Source organism: Gopherus evgoodei, chromosome 22, assembly GCF_007399415.2.
Source record: "Gopherus evgoodei ecotype Sinaloan lineage chromosome 22, rGopEvg1_v1.p, whole genome shotgun sequence".
Lineage (NCBI taxonomy): Eukaryota > Metazoa > Chordata > Testudines > Testudinidae > Gopherus > Gopherus evgoodei.
Window position 1 is genome coordinate 16,762,828 of NC_044343.1, and position 24,001 is coordinate 16,786,828.

At 42.3% G+C, this 24,001-nt stretch overlaps 1 protein-coding gene across 5 annotated transcripts in view; it reads left to right on the forward strand.

Annotated features, from left to right (window-relative positions):
* The window catches only part of RANBP3 (RAN binding protein 3), a 237,190-nt gene extending 217,161 nt beyond the window's left edge, over positions 1-20,029 (forward strand). For all 5 annotated transcript variants that reach the window (XM_030540510.1, XM_030540512.1, XM_030540509.1 and 2 more), the window contains 2 exons: positions 12,124-12,307; positions 17,474-20,029. In XM_030540510.1, coding sequence (XP_030396370.1) covers positions 12,124-12,307; positions 17,474-17,517 — 228 coding nt within the window. In that variant the 3' untranslated portion in view covers positions 17,518-20,029. The remainder of the gene's footprint in view (positions 1-12,123; positions 12,308-17,473) is intronic.
* The last annotated feature ends 3,972 nt before the right edge of the window (positions 20,030-24,001 follow it).

Genomic DNA, 24,001 nt, shown 5'->3' on the forward strand with positions numbered 1-24,001 from the left:
TGAGCCCCCGTACACAGCCTTCTACAAGGACAAGGTCCAACTTAGACCTCATCCGGCTTTCCTACCCAAGGTCATTTCACAATTCCATATGGGCCAAGATATCTTTCTCCCGGTGTTTTACTAGAAACCACACGCCTCCAGCGAAGAGCGGAGGCTACACTCCCTGGATGTCCTTGGCTTTTTACGTGGAGCATACCAAGCCATTCAGATGCTCGACCCAGCTCTTCGTCACAGTGGCAGAGAGGATGAAGGGGCTCCCGGTCTTCTCTCAGCGAATCTCTTCGTGGATCGTGACCTACATCCGGGAATGCTACCGTATAGCAAAGACCCCTGTCCCTCCGGTCACGGCCCATTTCATCAGGGCACAGGCCTCCTTGGCGGCATTCCTGGCTCAGGTTCCGACTCAGGAGATATGTAGAGTGGCCACGTGGTCCTCCATCCACACATTCTCATCTCACTATGCCATCACACACCAGCTACATCTACAGCTTTTAATAAACACATTCTCGTAATCGAGCTATGCAAAGCCGCTACGTGGGCGTCCATTCTCTTTCAAGAAGAATTATGCTTAGGATATGGCATCCTAGTCAGATGTCCAGTTTGGTAATCCTTGTTTAATTAGAACTCTGCATCCCTTCATCCAATTTACTATACTGCTTGTGAAACTATCTGAAGAGTGGGAATATGCAGAGGACACTCGAAGAAAGGAAGGTAACTTACTTGCATCCGGAGTTGTTCAAGATAGGCTCTGCATATTCACACTCTCCACCCACTTTGCCTAACCCTGCAGAGTCCAAATTAAAATATCTGCATTCGTCATTGGTGGTAGAAGAAACTGAGGCAGCAACAGCATCAAGCCCTCAGAAAACACTCACGTGCTAGGCAGGATGGCAGAGGACCATGGATGCCTAACCAGTACTGCTACCAGTCAGCATGAGTCCTAAGAGTGTGAATATGCAGAATCCAGCTCAAAGAACTCTGGCTACAAGTAACCAACCTTTTATTTATAATTTTATGAAACACCTAAAAAGCACAGGAGTACTTGTGGCACTTTAGAGACTAACAAATTTATTTGAGCATAAGCTTTCGTGAGCTACAGCTCACTTCTTCGGATGCATAGAATAGAACACACAGACAGGAGATATTTATACATACAGAGAACATGAAAAGATGGAAGTATGCATAGCAACAGGAAAAGTCTAATCAATTGAGATGAGCTATCATCAGCAGGAGAAAAAATCTTTTGAAGTGATAATTGAGATGACCCACAGAAGGTGTGAGGAGAATTTAACATAGAGAAATAGATTCAATTAGTGTAATGACCCAACCATTCCCAGTCTCTGTTTAAACCTAAGTTAATTGTATCTAATTTGCATATTAATTCAAGTTCAGCAGTCTCTCTTTGGAGTCTGTTTTTGAAGTTTTTTTGTTGCTAAATTGCCACCTTCAAGTCTGTCACTGAGTGGTTAGAGAGGTTGAGGTGTTCTCCCACTGGTTTTTGAATGTTATGATTCCTGATGTCAGATTTGTGTCCATTTATTCTTTTGCGAAGAGACTGTCTGGTTTGGCCAATGTACATGGCAGAGGGGCATTGCTGGCACATAATGGCATATATCACATTGGTAGATGTGCAGGTGCAAGAGCCCCTGATGGCGTGGCTGATGTGATTAGGTCCTATGATGGTATCACTTGAATAGATATGTGGACAGAGCTGGCATCGGGCTTTGTTGCAAGGATAGGTTCCTGGGTTAGTGTTTATGTTGTATGGTGTGCGGTTGCTGGCGAGTATTTGCTTCAGGTTGGGAGGCTGTCTGTAAGCGAGGACTGGCCTGTCTCCCAAGATCTGTGAGAGTGAGGGATCATCGTTAAGGATAGGTATAGTTCTTTGATGTGCTGGAGAGGTTTTAGTTGGGGGCTGTAGGTGATGGCTAGTGGCGTTGTTATTTTCTTTGTTGGGCCTATCCTGTAGTAGGTGGCTTCTGGGTACCCTTCTGGCTCTGTCAATCTTGCATACTTCCACCTTTTCATGTTCTCTGTATGTATAAATATCTCCTGTCTGTGTGTTCTATTCTATGCATCCAAAGAAGTGAGCTGTAGCTCACGAAAGCTTATGCTGAAATAAATTTGTTAGTCTCTAAGGTGCCACGAGTACTCCTGTTCTTTTTGCGGATACAGACTAACATGGCTGCTATTCTGAAATAAAACACCTAGAAGATCATGTTATATGACCAACAAAAGAAAATGGTTCCTTGCTAATATATTAAAAATTCTTTGAACTTGTGAAAAAGGTGGATAGAGGAGAAGTGGTTGATAAAATTTAGGCTTTCAAAGGTTCTTTGCCAGAGTTCCTCTCAGGAGGCTACTAAAGAATCTAAGTTGTTAAGGCATAAGTAGCAAAGCGTTGTCATGGATAAAAAACTGTCTAAGGGACAGGGGTGGGGGAAAAAAACAGGAATAAATGGTCAACTTTCATCATGGCAGGTTAGCAGCACCATGGCCCGCATACCATAGTAGAACTGGTGGTGTTTGATGTAAGTGATCTAGAAAAGGTGGTGAGCAGTGAAGTGACAATTTGTAGATGACAAAATTACTCGGCAAAAAGAACAAGGAGTACTTGTAGCACCTTTAGAGACTAACAAATTTATTTGAGCATAAGCTTTTGTGGGCTAAAGCCCACTTCATCAGATGCATGGAGTGGAAAATATAGTAGGAAGATACATACATGCACACAAGCGCACACACACCATGAAAAAATGGGTGTTGCCATTCCAACTCTAATGAGACTAATCAAATAAGTTGGGCTATTAGCAGGAGGAAAAGTGTAGTAATAATCAGGATGGCCCATTTCAAACAGTTGACAAAAAGGTGAGAGTAACAGTAGAGGGAAAATTAGCATGGAGAAATAGTTTAGTTTGTGTAATGATTCATCCACTCCCAGTCTTTATTCAAGCCTAATTTAATGGTGTCCATTTTGCAAATTAATTCCAGTTCTGCAGTTTCTCCAACTGGGTTTTGAATGTTATAATTCTTGATGTCTGATTTGTGTCCATTTATTCTTTTGCGTAGATACTGTCCAGTTTGGCCAATGTACATGGCAGAGGGGCATTGCTGGCACATGATGGCATCATATCACATTGGTAGATGTGCAGGTGAAGGCCATCAAGAATTATAACATTCAAAAACCGGTCAGAGAACACTTCAGCCTCTCTGGTCTCTCTATTACAGACCTAAAAGTCACAATTATTCAACAAAAAAACTTCAAAAACAAACTCCAACGAGAAACTGCAGAACTGAAATTAATTTGCAAAATGAACACCATTAAATTAAGCTTGAATAAAGCCTGGGAGTGGATGAGTCCTTACACAAACTAAACTATTTCCCCATGCTAATTTTCCCCCTACTGTTACTCACACCTTCTTGTCAACTGTTTGAAATGGGCCATCTTGATTATCACTACAAAAGTGTTTTTTTCTCCTGCTAATAGCCCACCTTATTCAATTAGTCTCATTAGAGTTGGTATGGCAACACCCATTTTTTCATGTTCTCTGTGTGTAATGTGGCAAATTGCCGGTACTGTTATGCTGGGTCTCGCACTCTCTTCTTTGGGGAAGGATCAGGGCACCATTGCTTGCCTCTGAACCGGTATTTTAATTACCCCACTAGTGTCCTTGAGGAGGGGAGTGGAGAGGGAGGGACCTGGGCCCACCCTCTGCTCCAGGTCCCAACCCAGGGGCCCTGAGGTTTGTGGTGAACCACTTGAACTAGCGGTTCCTTCCCCTGGGCTACTTCCCTCTCCTGCCCTTCAGCTTGTGAAGGGGCTTCTTGCCCTCCTTCTACACAAGCCAGGTGCCCCTTACCTAGGGTTTCTTTTGGATTTCTCAGCCCACCGCAGCACTCCTCCAAACTTTCCTTTTGTCTCTCTTCAAAACTGTTCTCTTCTCCAACTCCTTCAAACTGCTCTCTGCTCCAACCAAACCTTCCTGCTCCAACTCCCACGCTGTCTGGCTGAAGCAGGGGTTTTTTATCACATGACTGACTGCTGGTGCTCTAATTGGCTTCAGGTGCTCTAACTGGCTTCAGGTGCTCTAGTTAATCTATAGCAAACCTTCCTCCCCTTGCAGGGAATAAGACTCCCTGCTAACACTCTCCTGCTGCCCTCTGGCCATGCTGTTTCACAGTAAATATATGTCTTCCTACTGTATTTTCCACTCCATGCATCTGATGGAGTGGGCTTTAGTCCACGAAAGCTTATGCTCATATCGGAGAAAAATGTAGTTCTCACTTTCTGGTTGGGTGCAGCAAAGTCAGGTACTTTATTTCTCAAGCAGTTGCATAGAGAGAGTGCACTAGGCAGGTCTCTCTACAGGTAAACAGTTGCAGCAAGCATTTATACTTTTTGTTACATACAATAATAAGCAACAGCTGCATTTTGTTTATACATAAGTCATCTTGATATCTTATTTTTCTCACTTCTATTTGGACTCTAGTCTGCATTCCACCTTATCGACGCAAGGTCGCAACAACTTCTCACACAGTTCTTTCCCACTCGCCTCACACAATCCTCACTTCTACAAATCTCACATTAGTAGGGGGAGGGATAGCTCAGTGGTTTGAGCATTGGCCTGCTAAACTCAGGGTTGTGAGTTCAATCCTTGAGCGGGCCATTTAGGGATCTGGGGCAAAAATCTATCTGGGGATTGGTCCTGCTTTGAGCAGGGGGTTGGACTAGATGACCTCCTGACGTCCCTTCCAACCCTGGCATTCTGTGATTAGGGTTACAGCTAGCCTGACTCTTGCTCACAGAGGTGACTGTTTGCATTGAAATCCCCTTCAAATCCTTATCAGTTCTTGCTGTACTTCCACACTCAAATAAATGTGTTAGTCTCTAAGGTGCCACAAGTACTCCTCATTCTTTTTGCTGATACAGACTAACATGGCTACCACTCTGAAACCTGTCACCAAAAATTACTTAGGTTACTCAAGGCCAGAGAAGACTGTGAGGAAGTTATCATTTATTATTTGTATTACTATAGCACTTAGGAGCCCCAGTCATGGACCAGGAATCCATTGTGCTAAGAGCTGTACAGAAACAACAAAAAAACATGATTCCCGTCCCAAAGAGCTTAAGTCTAAGTATTAAGTTGAGACAATGCATGGAGACACGTGGGGGAGTACAAGGAAACAATGAGACTATATTGGTCAGCATGATAAGCAGTTGTCTCTGCACACCCGCAGCCCAACAATTGCACTGGTCTACAATTTTTGAGAAGTCATCTGCTTCAGAGATAAAATGTGATATTTATTATGTATTTTGATGTGCTGAATTCAAATATGACAGTTAAAACAACTGATTGGCTACTGTTTCTAAGATATTTAAGTTTTTACATTTTATGTCTATGTATATTATGTAGATAGTAGAGTTTTAATCATGAATTGTAAACTTAAGTCTTTTCATGTGTTTATGGTTGCCTTGCACAATAATATTTCACCTGTCCTGTTTATGTAACACTTCAAAAATCAGCAAAAGGGTTATATAAATAAAATTTATTATGAAACAAAAGGCAAAAAAACTATTCTGTACATAGTTTAGTCCTATTCAGTGTCTACTCGGCGCTTCTTGGCTTGTCTCTTGTATTCATTAAATGGAGCATCTCTTGTCACTGTCCAGCAATAGTCTGCAAGCATTGATGGACTCCATTTGCCCTGATAGCCTGCCAGGAGATTCCACTGCTGTAGTCTGGAGCCCAACAGCTCTGCCTTACTCTTGGGTAGTTCCAAATCCCTGACAAGGTCATTCAGTTCACCTTGTGTTATGAGGTGTGGTTCAGAGGAGGAGGATGGGAGAAAACGTGGGTCCTGTGACATTGATGGTTCAAGACCAGAAGTTTCATCCTCTTCCTCTTCCGACTCAAGTGAGAATGATTCTGATGCATCAGGAACCGGCAGTCCTTCTCCGTGGGGTACTGGGCGTATAGCTGATGGAATGTTTGGATAATGCACAGTCCACTTTTTCTTCTTTGACACACCTTTCCCAACTGGAGGCACCATGCAGAAGTAACAATTGCTGGTATGATCTGTTGGCTCTCTCCAAATCATTGGCACTGCAAAAGGCATAGATTCCCTTTTCCTGTTCAACCACTGGCGAAGATTTGTTGCACAAGTGTTGCAGCATATGTGTGGGGCCCACCTCTTGTCCTGATCTCCAATTTTGCAGCCAAAATAAAGGTGATAGGCTTTCTTAACCATAGTGGTTATACTGTGCTTTTGTGATGCAAAAGTCACTTCACCACAAACATAGCAGAAGTTATCTGCACTGTTCACACAAGTACGAAGCATCTCTGCTCACTTTGGCTAAACAGAAATGTGTCCCTTTGCAAAATCAAACACTGACAAATAAGAGAGCACAACACTGTATGATTTCTAGAGCTGATATAGGGCAATTTGTTCAGCAGAGTGATGTAAGCTTCGTTATGATTGCATCATCCATGACTTCTTGGAATAACATGATGCAATTCATATCAGGTATGATGCAATACCAGCTTCAGATTGCATCATTCATCGTTTTGCCTAAAAAGCAAGTACTGTCCAAACCCAGTCATAGATTTATTCCTAGATCCAGTAAAAGATGTATTTTAGTCATTTCTGGTTTAAATTGAGATCCCTTCCCTTTATAACTCACGTATCCTCCGCCATTCCCAAGTCAAGGGTCGTATATACTGACCCAATAGCATATCTTGAAAACTAGAGCCAATCAACAATTTTAAGCATCATTTTCATTCCCAGTGACCCAGAATTAGTAAAGTTGGACTACATTTATTTCAGAAGCATTTTGGCTGTAGAGCAGTGTTGTCAAGCTTTTTGTAGGCTTCATGGCAAAGTGTTTTGAGGAGAGTTTTGAGGGATGATAATGAGGGACAGCATGGGAGAAAGCACCAAGGAAGTTAGTGAGCATCACAATGGCCGATTAAATTCATTGTCAATAAATGCAAAGTAATGCGCAATGGAGTGAATAATTTGAACTATTTATACACCTTACAGGGTTCTAAATTAATTGCGTCAGTTCAAGAAAAAGAGCTGGGCATCATTATGGAGCGCTCAGTGGAAACTTCTGCCCAAAGAAATGTGAGAATAACAAAATGGACAGATAAAAATAGAACTCCTCACCTGAAATAAGATGTCCAGTACTGATCAGTGTGTCTCAGAAGGAGAATTTGGGGGGAGAGTTCAGAGATGGCCTGTAAGAATAATTAGGGCCCTGTGTTCCCTTTAAGCTGAGCAGTCACGTGGCTGCCCAGGAGTGAGTCAAGTGCTGTGCATTTGATTAGCACAGCTGTGCAGATTTGGCGGCGTGTTCAGGTGCTCCCCACTTCCTTCACCCCTCCCCCCCCCAGCTGCTCTGTGGCCATGTTGCTCTTTCCTCTTCCTTGGAGCCCCTGGCCAGCTGCTCCTGGGACCCTCCAGCTTGCAGTGCAGAGCAGGAGAGGGGGACTCTGATGTCAGGGTGTCTGTCTCCCTTCTGCCTATGTACCTCATCTCTGCAGAGCAGGAGAGGGGATACAGGGCTCAGGAGCAGGAGAGCTTCTGGTAGCTGCTGTGGTTTGAACAGCAAGTTTTCTGGTGAGTGCCTTAAAGAGATGGTGCATGGTCTCTCATAGGCTTTCCCAGCAGCCAATGCACACACTTTGTCTCTCTCTCACACACATACACACACACACTCTCACTCACTCACTCTGTCTTACCAGGTTCAATTATCGCTGGGATTCATGGTCTGTTACTGTCCAGTTTTTAAGGTCCCAGCCACTTTCAGCTTTTTACGCACATGACTTTATAACTTATACCCTTGCAACAGCAGGGCTTTCAGCTGCCAGTATGGATAATATCCACTGAATAGTTAGTTTTGAAAAGGCTACAACTCCCCTTGTTTTGGGACATAAGGCAGCCATTAATTCTTGGGAGTGTGCAAGAAAGTCAGATCGCATACTGGGCTTCGTGAATCACAGGACTGATCTAGTGTGGCAATTCTGTTATTAAATGTGTTTTGTTAGAGATTTAAGGTTTTTTAGAGATACACAATAAAATAATCACAGTCAAGTCATTTTAGTAACAAAGACATGTGCTAGATGTATGACTGAAAATCCAGATAGATGGTTTGGGGTTCTTTAAAGGGTGAAGACTTCCGTTTGTAATGAAAGTATAAGCGTAAATTTAGGCAAAAAAATCTGCGTATTTGGTATGCGGCTGGGTGGCTCTGAGACTCCCCTCTGTGCCCTTTCTTTGTTGCCGGTTCCTCTTGCACACCTTCTTGGGATGAGGGAGGTTGCATGCGGCTTCTTCTGAAGTCAACCAAAATCATTCCTTCAGTCAGCCATGGGGGTGGTTAGAGAGAATCACTAAGTGCATTCTTCCCTTCGGGAACTAAATGTGTCCAGCCCTTGACCACCAACACTGTGATTCCACTGCCATTTAATCTCTGACCTGGTCTGAAAACACTCATCTGGATACCAGACCTACTGACTCTGAAATCAACAGTGTAAAATTGCAAAGCAGTGAAGTTACATAAGAACATAAGAAGGGCCATACTGGGTCAGACCAAAGGTCCATCCAGTCCAGTATCCTGTCTGCCGACAGTGGCCACTGCCAGGTGCCCCAGAAGGAGTGAACCTAACAGGAAATGATCAAGTGATCTCTCTCCTGCCCTCCATCACCAGCATGACAAACAGAAGCTAGGGACACCATTCCTTACCAGTCTTGGCTAATAGCCATTAATAGACTTAACCTTCATGAATGTATCTAGTTCTCTTTTAAACCTGGTTATAGTCCTAGCCTTCACAACCTCCTCAGGCAAGGTGTTCCACAGATTGACTGTGTGCTGTGTGAAGAAGAACTTCCTTTTAATTGTTTTAAACCTGCTGCCCGTTAATTTTGTTTGTCCCCTAGTTCTCATATTATGGAAACAAGTAAATAACTTTTCCTTATTCACTTTCTTCACACCACTCACGATTTTATATACCTCTATTATATCCCCCCTTAGTCTCCTCTTTTCCAAGCTGAAAAGTCCTAGCCTCTTTAATCTCTCCTCATATGGGACCCGTTCCAAACCCCTGATCACTTTAGTTGCCCTTCTCTGAACTTTTTCTAATGCCAGTATATCTTTTTTGAGATGAGGAAACCACATCTGTACACAGCATTCAAGATGTGGGCATACCATCGATTTATAAAAGGGCAATAAGATATTCTCAGTCTTATTCTCTATCCCCTTTTTAATGATTCCTAACATCCTGTTTGCTTTTTTGACTGCTGCTGCACACTGCATGGACGTCTTCAGAGAACTATCCACGATGACTCCAAGACCTCTTTCCTGAGTAGTTGTAGCTAAATTAGCCCCCATCGTATTGTATGTATAATTGGGGTTATTTTTTCCAATGTGCATTACTTTACATTTATTCACATTAAATTTCATTTGCCATTTTGTGGCCCAGTCACTTTGTTTTGTGAGATCTTTTTGAAGTTCTTCACAGTCTTTGCTCTTAACTATCTTGAGCAGTTTAGTATCATCTGCAAACTTTGCCACCTCACAGTTTACCCCTTTCTCCAGATCATTTATGAATAAGTTGAATAGGATTGGTCCTGGGACTGACCCTTAGGGGTAACTAGTGGTGTTCCCCCTTCATTCTGAAAATTTACCATTTCTTCCTACCCTTTGTTCCCTGTCTTTTAACCAGTTCTCAATCCATGAAAGGATCTTCCCTCTTATCCCATGACAACTTAATTTATGTAAGGGACCTTGTCAAAGGCTTTCTGGAAATCTAAGTACACTATGTCCACTAGATCTCCCTTGTCCACATATTTGTTGACCCCTTCAAAGAACTGTAATAAATTAGTAAGACATGATTTCCCTTTACAGAAACCATGTTGACTTTTACCCAACAATTTATGTTCTTCTATGTGTCTGACAATTTTATTCTTTACTATTGTTTCAGCTGATCTGCCTGGTACTGACGTCAGACCAGGGCCAGCTTTAGGAACTGCAGGGTCCAATTTGCATACCCAGTGGCAGTCCAGTTCTTCAGTGGCAGGGGGTCCTTCACTCGCTCCTGGTCTTCCGCGGCGCTGAAGGACCCCCTGCTGCCGAAATGCCGCCAAAGACCTGGACCGCTGCCGGATGAGTAAAAAAAATTAAAAAGGCACCTAAGGCGCGGAGCCCGATTCCGGGGAATCAGCCTAAAGCCGGCCCTGCGTTAGATTTACCAGTCTGTAATTGCCGGGATCACCTCTAGAGTCCTTTTTAAATACAGGCTTTACATTAGCTATCTTCCAGTCATTGGGCACAGAAACTGATATTTTAAAGGACAGGTTACAAACCATAGTTAATAGTTCTGCAATTTCACATTTGACTTCTTTCAGAACTTTTGGGTGAATGCCATCTGGTCCCGGTGACTTGTTACTGTTAAGTTTATCAATTAATTCCAAAACCACCTCTAATGACACTACAATCTGCGACAATTCCTCAGATTTGTCACCTGCAAAGGACAGCTCAGGTTTGGGAATCTCCCTCACATCCTCAGACGTGAAGACTGAAGCAAAGAATTCATTTAGTTTCTCCGCAATGACTTTATCTTTAAGTGGTCCTTTTTTATCTCGATCGTCCAGGGGCCCCACTGGTTGTTTAGCAGGTGTTCTGCTTCTGATGTACTTAGAAAAACATTTTGTTGTTGTTACCTTTTGAGTTTTTGACTAGCTCTTCAATCTCCTTTTTGGCTTTTCTTATTACATTTTTACACTTAATTTGGCAGTGTTATGCGCCTTTCTATTTACCTTACTAGGATTTGACTTCCACTTTTAAAAAGATGCCTTTTTCTCTCTCACTGCTTCTTTTACATGGTTGTTAAGCCACGGTGGCTCTTCTTTCAGTTCTTTTACTATGTTTTTTAATTTGGGGTATACATTTAGGCTGGGCCTCTATTATGGTGTCTTTGAAAAGTATCCTTGCAGCTTGCAGGGATTTCACTCTAGTCACTGTACCTTTTAATTTCTGTTTAACTAACCTCCTCATTTTTGCATAATTCCCCTTTCTGAAATGAAATGCCACAGTGTTGGGCTGCTGAGGTGTTCTTCCCACCACAGGGAGGTTAAATGTTGTTATATATTGTTCACTATTTCCAAGCAGTCCTTGTTACCTCTTAGACCAGATCCTGCCCTCCACTCAGGACTAAATTGAGAATTGCCTCTTCCCTTGTGGGTCCCTGTACCAGATGCACCAAGTAACAGTCATTTAAAGTATCAAGAAATTTTATCTCTGCATGTTGTCCTCAGGTGACGTGTACCCAGTCAATATGGGGATAATTGAAATCCTCCACTATTATTGAGTTCTTTATTTTGATAGCCTCTCTAATCTCCCTTAGCATTTCATCATCGCTGTCACTGTCCTGGTCAGGTGGTCGATAATAGATCCCTAATGTTATATTCTTATTAGAGCATGGAATTACTATCCATAGAGATTCTATGGAACTTGTGGATTCATTTAAGATTTTTACTTCATTTGATTCTACGTTTTCTTTCACATATAGTGCCCCTCCCCCGCCCCCTCACTTGCATGACCTGTTCTGTCCTTCCGATATATTTTGTACTCCGGAATGATTGTGTCCCATTGATTGTCCCCACTCCACTAGGTTTCTGTGATACCTGTTATATCAATATCCTCCTTTAACACGAGGCACTCTAGTTCACCCATCTTATTATTTAGACTTCTAGCATTTGTGTACAAGCACTTTAAAAACTTGTCACTGTTTGTCTGCCCTTTTCTGATGTGTCAGATTCTTTTTTATATGAATGTTTCTCATCTGATCTGGCCCTTACTTTATCCTCTTCCATCCGCTCTTCCTGACTAAAACCTAGAGAATCTCTATCAATAGACTCTCCTCTAAGAGAAGTCTCTGTCCTATCCACGTGCTCCTCTGCAGCAATTGGCTTTCCCCCATCTCTTCGTTTAAAAACTACTCTGCAGCCTTTTTACTGTTAAGTGAAGTTTGGTAGGAATGTTTTGCTCTGTATAAGAGGTTGCATAGAATAAAACATTTGTAAACTTTTAAAATCTTGTTTGTTTGGTATGTTAACAATCCCTAGGCAAGCTCTAAAGATACAGGACAGCTGTATGCTGCATTACACCATCGGATCTTGGCTCTACGGTGCAGAGTGGAACAAGAGCAGGAAGCGAAGATTACAGCCCCTGAGCCAGAGGTAACACAATCAAATGAAGAAGATAGTGATGATGATGATGTCATTGCTCCTTCAGGATCAGCTGGAAGTGGTAAGCAAGAAAATGTGCTAAACTTTCTAGTTTCCCGTACTGTTCTCCCCTTGTTCTTAAACAAAGAAAACTGCTGGACTCTTCCATTAGTGCCTAACTCTCTTAGTTACATTCAGGGCCGGCTCCAGGTACCAACTGAAGAAGCTGGTGCTTGGGGTGGCATTCCGGCCGCTATCGGGGCGGCACGTTGGGGTCTTCGGAAATTTGGTGGCGAGTCCCTCAGTCCCTCTTACAGGGAAGGACCTGATGCTGAATTACCGTCGAAGAGTGAAGTGGCGCACTTGCACTGCCGCTCCTTTTTTTTTTTTTTTCCTCCCCCCTTCACCACTTGGGGACGCAGAAAACCTGGAGCCGGCCCTGGTTACATTCGTGAATGTTTGTGGTATAGGGTCCATGACATGGAGTAAGCTGTGCTCACAGCCAACTCTTCCAGTCACGTAGTAGAAATCGCCTCACATTTGTCACATCCCTCTAAATGGATATTGAAAAGTTCCCTGAATGGCTTGGCACAGAGGGTCCCCAGTGGGGCTGTGGCCTAATTACAAGATATTAATTAGTTCAGCATTGCCCACTCTCATTAGTTTAATTGTTTTTTGGGGGTGTTAAGTGTTGTCATGAGTTTGATTTCTGCCTTCAACCTAGTGAAATGTTGTCCATGCCCAAAAAGTCCAGAGAAGAGCAACAACAATTATTACAGGTCTAGAAAACATGACCTATGAGGGAAGACTGAAAAAACTGGATTTGTTTAGTCTGCAGAAGTGAAGACTGAGAGGGAACATAACACTTTTCAAGTACATAAAAGGTTGTTACAGAGAGGAGGGAGAAAATTTATTCTCGTTAACCTCTGAGGAGAGGACAAGAAGCAATGGGCTTAAATTGCAGCAAGGGCATTTTAGGTTGGACATTAGGAAAAACCTCCTAACTGTCAGAGTGGTTAAGCACTGGAATAAATTACGTAGGGGGATTGTGGAATCTCCATCATTGAAGGTTTTTAAGAGCAGGTTGGACAACACCTATCAGGGATGGTCTAGATAATACTTAACCCTGCAACAAGTGCGGGGACTGGACTAGATTGGTGGTTTTCAAACTTTTTTTCTGGTGCCAGCTGAAGAAAATTGTTGATGTTTGCGACCTAATGCAGCTGGGGCAGTCTGGTTTGGGGTGTGGGAGGGGCTCAGGCCTGGGGCATAGGGTTGGGGTGCAGGGGTGAGAGCTGCGGGATGGGGCCGGGGATGATAGGTTTGGAGCAGATGGTTGGGCTGCAGGAGGGGGTCAGTGCTCTGAGCTGGGGGCTGCAAGCTCTGGGCTGGGGCTAGCGATGAGTGATTCGGGGTGCAGGGGGGGTCTCAGGGCTGAGGCAGGGGGTTGGCACTGGCAAATGGGCGTGTGGAGCCAGTACTCAGGGCGGGGGCAGCGCACAGAGCCCTGTGGACCCCCCTGCCCCACCCATTCCCCGCCTCAGAGCCAGACCTGCTGTGGCCACTTCCAGGGCACAGCACAGTGTCAGAACACGTATGTACTAGTCTGTCTTAGCCAGGCAGCATCACCAACAGGACTTTAAATGGCCCGGTCAGTCGTGCTGACCAGAGCCACTGTGACCCAGTGCCTTACGTTCTGCGACCCAGTACTGGGTCGCGACCCGCAGTTTGAAAACCACTGGACTAGATTTCCTCTCAAGGTCCCTTCCAGTCCTATGATTCTATGAAAATGATGACCACCTCCCATTGTTTCCAGTGGGCTGAATCCAGGCTGACCTTAGGGAAAATGGTGGCCCTTTAGTCACCTTGTGAGGACCAGTCAGGAACCAGGAAAATACAGAGAAGTGGGTAACGGGACTGTGGGGCAGCTGGGAGTGTGGCTGTATTGGGAAATAGGCAGAAGTCAGAGGAGATGGGGGTAGGGAGACTAAAGGGTGGGGAGCAACAAGAGGAGGGGCCATTTCAGGACTCCTTGATGGGAGCTAGCTATGTTCTGTCTTCCTATAGCTGGAAACCTCCCTTTCTTTTGCTGCTGCGAGTCCTGCAGCTGGGCTCATGGTAGAAAATAGCAAGGATGATTTGCAGTAGAGGCTGGGTTTGGAGCAGCAGCTCTGTGCTGGCAGAATGCAAGGCTCAACGTTTTAGATGTCTATACACAAATGCAATGAGTATGGGGAACAAAAAGGAAGAATTGGCAGCCATTAGAATATAAGCTAAATTATGAATTAATTGGCATCACAGAGATTTGGTTGAATAAATCTCATGACTGACATTGGTATACAGGGGAATAGCTTACAGGGGAAGCAGTAGATGTGGTATATATTGACTTTAGTAAGGCGTTTGATACTGTCTCGCATGACCTTCTTATAAACAAACTAGGGAAATGCAACCTAGATGGAGCTGCTATAAGGTGGGTACATAACTGGTTGGAAAATCGTTCCCAGAGAGTAATCATCAGTGATTCACAGTCATGCTGGAAGGGCATAATGAGTGGGGTCCCACAGGGATCAGTTCTGGATCCGGTTTTGTTCAATATCTTCATCAGTGATTTAGATAATGGCATAGAGAGTATGCTTATAAAGTTTGCAGGCGATACCAAGGTGGGAAGGATTGCAAGTGCTTTGGAAGATAGGATTAAAATTCAAAATGGTCTGGACAAACTGAAGAAATGATCTGAAGTAAATTGGATGAAATTCAATAAGGACAAATGCAAAGTACTCCAGTTAGGAACACACACAAAGTGGGAAATGACTGCCTAGAAAGGTGTACTGGGGAAAGAGATTTGGGGGTCACAGTGGATCACAAACTAAACATGAGTTAACAGTGTAACGCTGTTGCAAAAAAAGCAAACATTCTGGGATGTATTAGCAGGAGTGTTGTGAGCAGGACACGAGTAATTCTTCTGCTCTACTCCGTGCTGATTAAACCTCACTGGAGGGAGTATTGTTTCTGGTTCTGGGCACCACATTTTAGGAAAGATGTGGACATATTGGAGAAAGTCCAAAGAAGAGCAACAAAAATGATTAAAGGCCTAGAAAACATGACCTGTGAGGGAATATTGAAAAAATTGGGTTTGTTTAGTTTGCAGAAGAGAAGACTGAGAGGGGACATCACTGTTTTCAAGTACATAAAAGGTTGTTACAAGGAGAAGGGAGAAAAATTGTTCTTCTTAACCTCTGAGGATAGGACAAGAAGCTATGGTCTTAAATTGCAGCAGGGAGGTGGTTTAGGTTAGACATTAGGAGAAACTTCCTAACTGTCAGAGTGGTTAAGCACTGGAATAAATTGCCAAGGGGGCTTGTGGAATCTCCATCATTGGAGGTTTTTAAGAGCAGGTTGGACAAACACCTGTCAGGGATGGTCTAGATAATACTTAGTCCTGCCTTGAGTGCAGGGAACTGGACTAGATGATCTCTCGAGGTCCCTCCCAGTTCTATGATTCTATGATTCTTCAGGAAAGCTGGGAAAAAAGGGAAGAGGTGGATTGCATTGTACATCAAGAATAAATATACACACCACACACTTATCCGGAGATCCAAAAGGAGGTGTGAGGCATACAGTTGAAAGGTTGAGTAAATATAAAACTGGGAGGGAAATAGGATGACATCAAGGTCGGGGTCTACTGTAGACCACCAAATCAGGAGGAGGAAGTGAGTGAAACATTTCTAAAACAAAGAACAGAAATAGCCAAAACACAAGACCTGGTAGTAATGGGGGACTTTACTTTTTCAACAGATGTAGTTAATTCAGCAAAACGCAAAATGTCCAAAAGTTCTTAGAATGTATCAGGGACAATGTTTCGTTTCAGAAAGTGGAGGAAGTAACAAGGAGGAAAAACATTTTAGTCTCGATTCTGACCAATAGGGAGGAATTGGTTGCGAATCTGAAGGTGGAAGGCAATTTGAGTGGAAGTGATCACGAAATGATAGATTGCATAATTCTAAGAAAAGGAAGGAGTGATAACAGAATAAGGACAACTGACTTTAAAAAATGCAGACTTTGACAACCTAAGAGAACTGGTAGGATGCAGTCCCAAAGGAAGAAAACCTTAGATATAAAGGCATTCAGGAGAACTGGCAGTCTCTAAAGGAGACAATATTAAAGGCAAAACTTATTGCGATGCAAAGGAAATATAGGAAGAGGCCAATATGGCTCTATCAGGAGCTCTTTAATGACCCCAAAATTATAAGGAAATTCTATAAAAATGTGGAAATATGGGTAAATTGTCAAGAGGAGTTAAAAAAAAAAACAAAAACAAAAAAAACACCACAAGCATGTAGCAACAAAATTGGAAAGGCTAAGGCACAAAAAGCTAAGACACACCGAGCATTAGCTGAAACAATCTCAGAATCATTAGAATTCATGAAGAATTCATGGAGGACAGGTGAAGTTCCAGAGGACTGGAGAAGAGTAAACATAGTACCCATGTTTAAAAAGAGGATCAAAGAGGACCTGGGGAATTAGATTAGTCAGCCTAACTTTGCTGTCTGTAAAGATACTGTAAGAAATTATTAAACAATCAATGTGTAAGCACCTAGAGGATAATGGAATTATAAGGGAATAGCTGGCATGGAGATGTCAAGAACAAATCGTGCCGAACAAACCTAATTTCCTTCTTTGATAGGGTTATTGCCCTAGTGGATGGAGGGAAGCAGTAGACCTGATATATCTCAATTTTACTAAGGCTTTTGATACAGTCCCACGTGATGTTCTCATAAGCAAACTAGGGTGAGGGAAGCTTCTCTTTTGGTGCTTCTGGGTGGCCCAGCAAGAACAGGTGGGATATGTGTAATTTTGCAGGGACTGGGTGTGGGGGCTTGATCTGGGAAATGAGGGAATGGGAGAAGCAGAGATTTTTGACTCTTGTCTCTCACCTTGAAATCCTAAGATTGAGACTCCTCCATAAGCTTCTAAGATCTGGGTACTCTAGGTCCGTGTTTCTCAACCTTTATGATACCAAGGAGGCTTGCTGGCTTCATAAACTGTGTCAGGGAAATCTCAGGGACTGGTGCCAGTCCACAGACTAGTCATTGAGAAACACTGGTCTAGTTTATAGGCTGGCGAGAGAGGCACGGAGCACCGATAGCCAGCTGGGATCTTCATTCCATAGTTTGCATCAGAAAATAGCAAAGTAAGTTTTACAAATAAAATAAATATTTCTTGTAACCATGATCTATTTTTGTTTCAGGTCCTAATGATGAAGGAGATGGGCAAAATATTAGCAGCACATAGCAGCTGTGAGCCCATCTGCCTGCAGGGCTGCTGCAAACACCATCTTGCAGGCACCTCTGTGGATACCCCAGGCCAGCGATTGTTCCAGGCAGTGCTGAAGGCTCCAGGACTTAGGAACTGTGCATCCCTGTTCTGTTTGTTTGGGTTTTTTGGCCTGGATCAGTAGATTCCACAAAAAAGCAGACTTGGAAACTGCCTGAATGTGGTTTGGGACATGAAAGCTCATCATATTGATGAGCAGAAAAATAACATTTCCCCTTTTCCTTGTAATTGAAATGGCACATTATGACTTGTCACAGCTTTTCATTGGGACCTTTTGACTGTTTCTTCAGTAGCTCATGTTTTGCAGGCCTCTGAGATAGAACTTTCCAGCACGGTTCCAACTTGAATTCTAGTTCCTTAACCCTCGCTTCTCCCTTTTCAGTTCCTGCTGCCTGCAGAGAAACTGTGCTCTTCTCTGTTCGTGCACTCACTGATTACCCTTCTGGCTTCGTTCTCTTTGGATTGCAGAGAAGGCAGCATTTTTTTTTTACCTTAATCCCAATGTAATTTGTGGATACCATTGTCCTTTGTCGGTCAGTCTGTACACGGAGGTTACAAAAAAAGGTGTCTTGACAGGAAAGCCTTGTACTGAGTTAATAAGAAACTTTAAAGTTCACTGGACATTTTGCTAACCCTTTTCTTCTTCCCTCCCACTTCCAATATTATTATTTGGGGGTTTATATTGTGCTGATACTTTTTTTATTTTAGATCTGAATAAGATGCTCTTGTGTGTTGAGAAAGTGAAACTATTGTTTTGTACTGTTCTTTTCTGTTACTATTTAAGGGAGAGCTAAGCCACTATAAATAATAGGTGTTGCATACAATTTTTCATAGTAAACTTATGTTCTTGTGGCTGTGATTAGAGCTTAAAGATGGCGAATAGATCACACACCTTCAGAACAGCTGAAACACAGCTGTCTGCCTTGGGAAGAATGAGGTGGGCTCATTGGTGAGTTGGGTAAGCCATTACAACTGATCTATATACAAAACAGCTGTTCTCATTAAAGGTGTCTACATTGCAGTTAGACACCTGCACTGGCCCCTGCTAGCTGATGGGAGCTCCCGGGGCTCGGGCTGGTGGGCTGTGTTATTGCAGTATAGACGTCTGGAGTCGGGCTGCAGCACGAGCTCTGTGACTCTCCCAACTCGCAGGGTCCCAGGACTCAAGCTCCAGCCCAAGCCTGGCGACTCTACACGTAACCCCCCAGCCTGAGCCTTGGGAGCCCGAGTCAGCTGGCAGAGGCCAGCTGCAGGTTTTATTTGCAGGGTAAACATACCCTCAGTGACTTGAGTCTCAGTTCAGCAAAGATCTTAAGCATTGTGCCTAACTTTAAGCACATGAGCAATCGCATTCACATCAAGGGAATTACTCTTATGCCTAAAATTAGCGCAAATGCTTGAGCACTTGCTGAACTGGGGGCCTTAATGAGCAAATCATTTTCTAAACCTCCCTTTCCCTTTCTTGCCTCCTTAGGTTTTGCAGTGTGAAGATTCTTGCTAGCTTTGATTAACTTGTGCTGAAGAATGATGAATCCTGTTTTGCCAAATAAAGGCAAAAAAGTATTTTTCTGTGTAATTTTGAAGGGTTCCTTGTGTAACCACAGTTCATTTTGCTTTTGTCATTTTCTAACCTTTCAGCCTCTTGCATCAAACTCACAATGACTGTGTTTTAGTAACAAATTGATACATCTCATTCCTGTCCAGGAAAGATGGAATACATAGCCAGCGAAGAAAAGTGTGTAGCCCACTTTCCTATAAATAGCCCCATTTTATTTTATTTTCTCTTATAATTGCATACTCTGTAGACATTTTTTCATTTATATTGGGGAGAACTAAAATGCATCTTTAAAAAAAAAAAGAAAGAGGAAGAAGAAATATTTAGTGCAGGAAACCTTGAAAATGGAAACCCAAGAGTTCTTGTAGCACAAAAGCAGCTGGGGAAACCATTCAGATTGATTAAGCAGCCCTTCTAGCTTTCATATTAATGAAAACCCACACCTTTTATAGTCAGGAGTCCAAAGTGTATTTAGCTTCTTCTCTTTGTATTTTTCCTGTTGTCAGTAGCTAACTGTTGCCAAGGGTTTTAGTTGCTTGTTTTCCTCACTTAGCCCATTGAAGGAGCTCCTGATGTTACTCTTTCTGGGGTGGAAAGGGCTTGGGATTAGCTGTGCCACTACATTTGTGACCTCTCTGGATTGTCTGCTCATGCTCTGTGGGTATTGTTATTTCTCCATAGAGGGAGTTGTATTGTTTGCCATGCACAAGCTGATTGACACTCTCTTTTCATGCTCCTCACTAGTAGAAATCTGGCAGATTTTTAATCCTCCGCTAGTATTTATCTGCCCCTAAACACTTTTTGGAATTCTTTGGTTTGCATTAAGTGATCTGCATTTCTTTTGGACCTTTTCTACATGGATATTCAAATGAATTTAAAATACTCTCTTAAAATAAACTTTCAGAGTAAAGCTTCTGATTTCCAGCATAAAGATTATTACAGAAGTTAATAAAGTGTCTTTATTGCAGAGCCTAACTGTGGAATATTAGATGTTACTTCCTGTTTCCAAACTCCACTCTTTTTGGAGGGGGGTGTGTGCAGGGCCTCACTTTCGGGCATTTCACAATAGTGTTACATTGACAAATGTATTAACATCCAGGAGAATGGAATAAGCATGCTTTTATTCATGGGGTGCAGTAGTATTAAACAGTTACCTACAGAGTTTTCTTTAAATCTGGCAGCTGTTTACTGGTAAAACTTGGGTTTCAGCTAGAAGCCTTGCATATATATTTATAGTATAATAACAATTACATATTTCATCTTAGTCCAAAATATTATGCTCTATAAACCATTCACAGAATTGGCCAGAAGTTAATTTCAAGCCCTGTCCAGAAAGATGTAGTTAGGCCAGATCTAAACGTTATTACACTTTCTGCTTTAAGCCTTAGTAAACTAGTGACAAGTAAAACCAGATAATGCCCATGTGTTTTGAAAGATTTATGTAAGATTGTCATATCAATTGTATTTGGGAATTACATTAAAACTTTTAACAAAAACAAAAAATCAATAACCCAAGCCCGGTGTGTGTTCTGTCTAGCAATGAGTGTTGGAAAGAAGGAAATGCAAAAGGCTTTTTGTTTCTTGTATCTTTGTTGCTGTGATCTTTAGCTGTATTATTGTGTGTGTTGGTGATAGTGTTTATCAGCATTTACTAAGGTGAGTTGTTTGGGGCTGCCAAGTAACCTGGTCATAAATTTTCCAAACTACAGTGTATGTATTTTTCCAGACCAAAAATACATTAAGATGGAGTTAAATTTGAGAATACATATCTATAATATAGGGGAGAATGTTACAGGGATATTGTAATTATGACCCAACCAAGCCTTGTAAAACCAGGAAATTCAGAGTTAAGGGTACACTTAGAAGCCAAACATGACATGGTATGGAAATGCATGGTTAGTGCATTGAACAACCATAACTCTGCCCTGTTGTGACACCATCCAATAATGATACACTTTTGATACACTTCCTTTTCAGTACCTTAACCTGCTTAGATTTCTTTTTAGCTTAACTTTACTTTCAACTTCAACTCCATCTGACAAGAGTCTTAGGCTAGGAATTCTTTTTTTTTTTAATTAAAATTTTCACACTTACATAGTAAACAAGAACCCAAAAGAGAATGTTACCATGTGATATTTCAAGTGATTTGAAAACACGTAATATCAGCCTTAAATAACTTTTTCATTTTAAATTTAGAGGTCTAGATTCACTAGTATGCTGAGTAGCACAAAGCAACCAGGATGCACTGGCCAGTTAAGATGGGCTTGTAGTGACTTTTCATTCCCCAAAGCAGCATAAAGCAGACAATTTTCATCTACCCCCTAATTTTCATCTACCTCTTAACCTCTAGATCTGGTGCAACAAGTTTTCTGGTTTGGGTTTTTTTTTTAAGAAGTATTTAGGATTAATGGCATTTTTGTAACTGAAAGCTTATCTGTCATTTTAAGTGTTTGAAGATTATTCTTAGTAAATTTGCCCTCTTTCAGAATAACTGTTATTTCTAAATAAATGAAGCCAAGCTGCCCTCGGGGAAGATAGTAATCCACTTTGCTGTCAGAAGCAGGGATGGAAGTGGATGAAGGTAATGGACATCTTTGAGGCCACAGGCTACCTTTAGCAGCCCCATTGAGAACAGTTAGAGATGGTCCTTTTGAAAGATGGCAGCTCTTCATGAAATAAAAGTGAAACTTTCAGTTAAGAAGAATAATGGCAAAAATGGCTTTTAATCATTAGTAATAAAAACTAAATGTAGCCTGTGCATAAGACTTCAGTGATATTTAGCTTTTTAAGGGACGTTTGAAGAGTCAGCATTTTTCTATTAAATCATTGGGTACCTGGCTGAACAGCAAAAATGTCAGATCTATTTTCAGCATGATAAAATAAACTAGAGGACTCTTGACTGGGTTAAAAGAAGAACTAGATAAGTTCATGGAGGATATGTCCATCAAGGGCTATTAGCCAGGATGGGCAGGGATGGTGTCCCTAACCTCTGCTCGCCAGAAGCTGGGAATGGGCAACAAGGGATGGATCACTTGATGATTGCCAAGTATCAGAGGGGTAGCCGTGTTAGTCTGGATCTGTAAAAGCAGCAGAGAGTCCTGTGGCAGCTTATAGAGTAACAGATGTATTGGAGCATGAGCTTTCATGGTGAATACCCACTTCATCGGATGCATGATGATTGATGCTTACCTGTTCTGTTCATTCCCTTTGGGGCACCTGGCAGTGGCCACTGTCAGAGGACAGGATACTGGGCTAGATGGACCTTTGGTCTGACCCGGTATGGCCATTCTTATGACTGTTCCAAACAGTCCTTGTTGGACTGGTAAAGCATGGTCCTAATAGCCCTTTATCATGTAAGAAAATAGGCATAGGAATATTTTTTAAATTGGTAGTAAGAGACCATAAACACCTCTTTGAAAGAGTGCCCAAAGGGCAGGGTTTTTTTCCATTTTTAAGATTCCTTCTCTGGAGGTTATCTGTCTCACTATAGTTTTTACTGATTATTTCACTGTTAAATTAGAATTACTCTAAACATCCATAGAATTGGAATATTGACTCTTTGATGAGGGAAGGGGGATTTAATCCTTGGGTTTGTTCTTGGTTCTAGCACTGAATCAGTAGGTGACCTTTGGCAAGTCTGGCACTTTGTTTCCCCATCTGTACAACCCCTAGCAAGTTGGTGTAAGACTAATTTTTGTTAAAAGCCTACATAACCCCTCAGGGGTTCAATATAATCCCACTACGGAAGAGGGGGAGAAATGGCCATCCAGATCTGTGGGTTAGCGGCCAACTAATTTCATGAATCTCAGAAAAAGTCAGCAAAATATTCCCCTTCTGTGGACACTGGCGGGTTAGTGCTGCTCACCCAAGTGAGAGAAGAGGGTGTGGTTACCCTGAAATGGGACAGATGCCCAGTGTTTGTACAGGCCTTCAGTCATGCTCAGAGAATGAGTCTTTCTTATTGAGGCTGCTGGAAAAATATAGCAAAATAGGTTTATTCTTCCTCTCCAAAAAAAATGTTTTTGTGAAGAAGGGGTGGGAACCCAGCTTAGATAGAAAACTTCCACCTGGCTCCCCTTCCAGCAAACCAGCCAGTCTGTCATTGCTTTAGTATCACTCATCCATCAAACAGTGCTGGGACAACATGTACCTTTCTCCTTGTTGATAAATCATATAGTCAATTGCTTGAGCACACTTCTGTTCCTTATTTAGTTATGAAATATACTCGAGACCAAATAATCTGTGTCAGTCAGGTTTATTAATATGGTGCAGGAAAAAGGTCCTATATTATACCAGTCTCCGAAGAGCAGACCTGTGCAACAGTGTTACATTCACATTATGTAGGTGTGCTCCCCAACGTTACACCTCTAGAACCACTGTACCTTCTGGTAAAACAAGCATATGTCATTTAGAACTGAATTTAATTAATCAACTTTCTGTCTTTGTTTCTGGTACCATGGTGTCCGCCTTTATTGTGTGTTCTGAACACATGCATTCCAGGTAGTAAGAGGGATGAAGGCACTTCCTAGGTTTGTGTGGGCAGCTTCTTTCCTGTTGTCATGAGGAAATAATTGTATGTCCTGATACTGTCAGTTTTCCTATTTACACAAGCCAAAATTATTCCATCTAATGTAAGATGTTAGAGAATACATGGCATAAGTGTACAGCATTATAACAAAGGTACAGGCCAATTTGGGCTATAGAACTACTAGACTAAAGCTTAAATGTCTGGCGTACATATATTGCAGGTAGTATTGCCAACACAATATATATGCTTTTTGTGTGTGTGCGCGTGCATGCGCACACCAAGTGAGTTAATGGGTAAGGTGATGGGATGATGCTCAAGAACACACTGAATAGTTTCTGGGTTTTGTAGGTCCAGTAAAG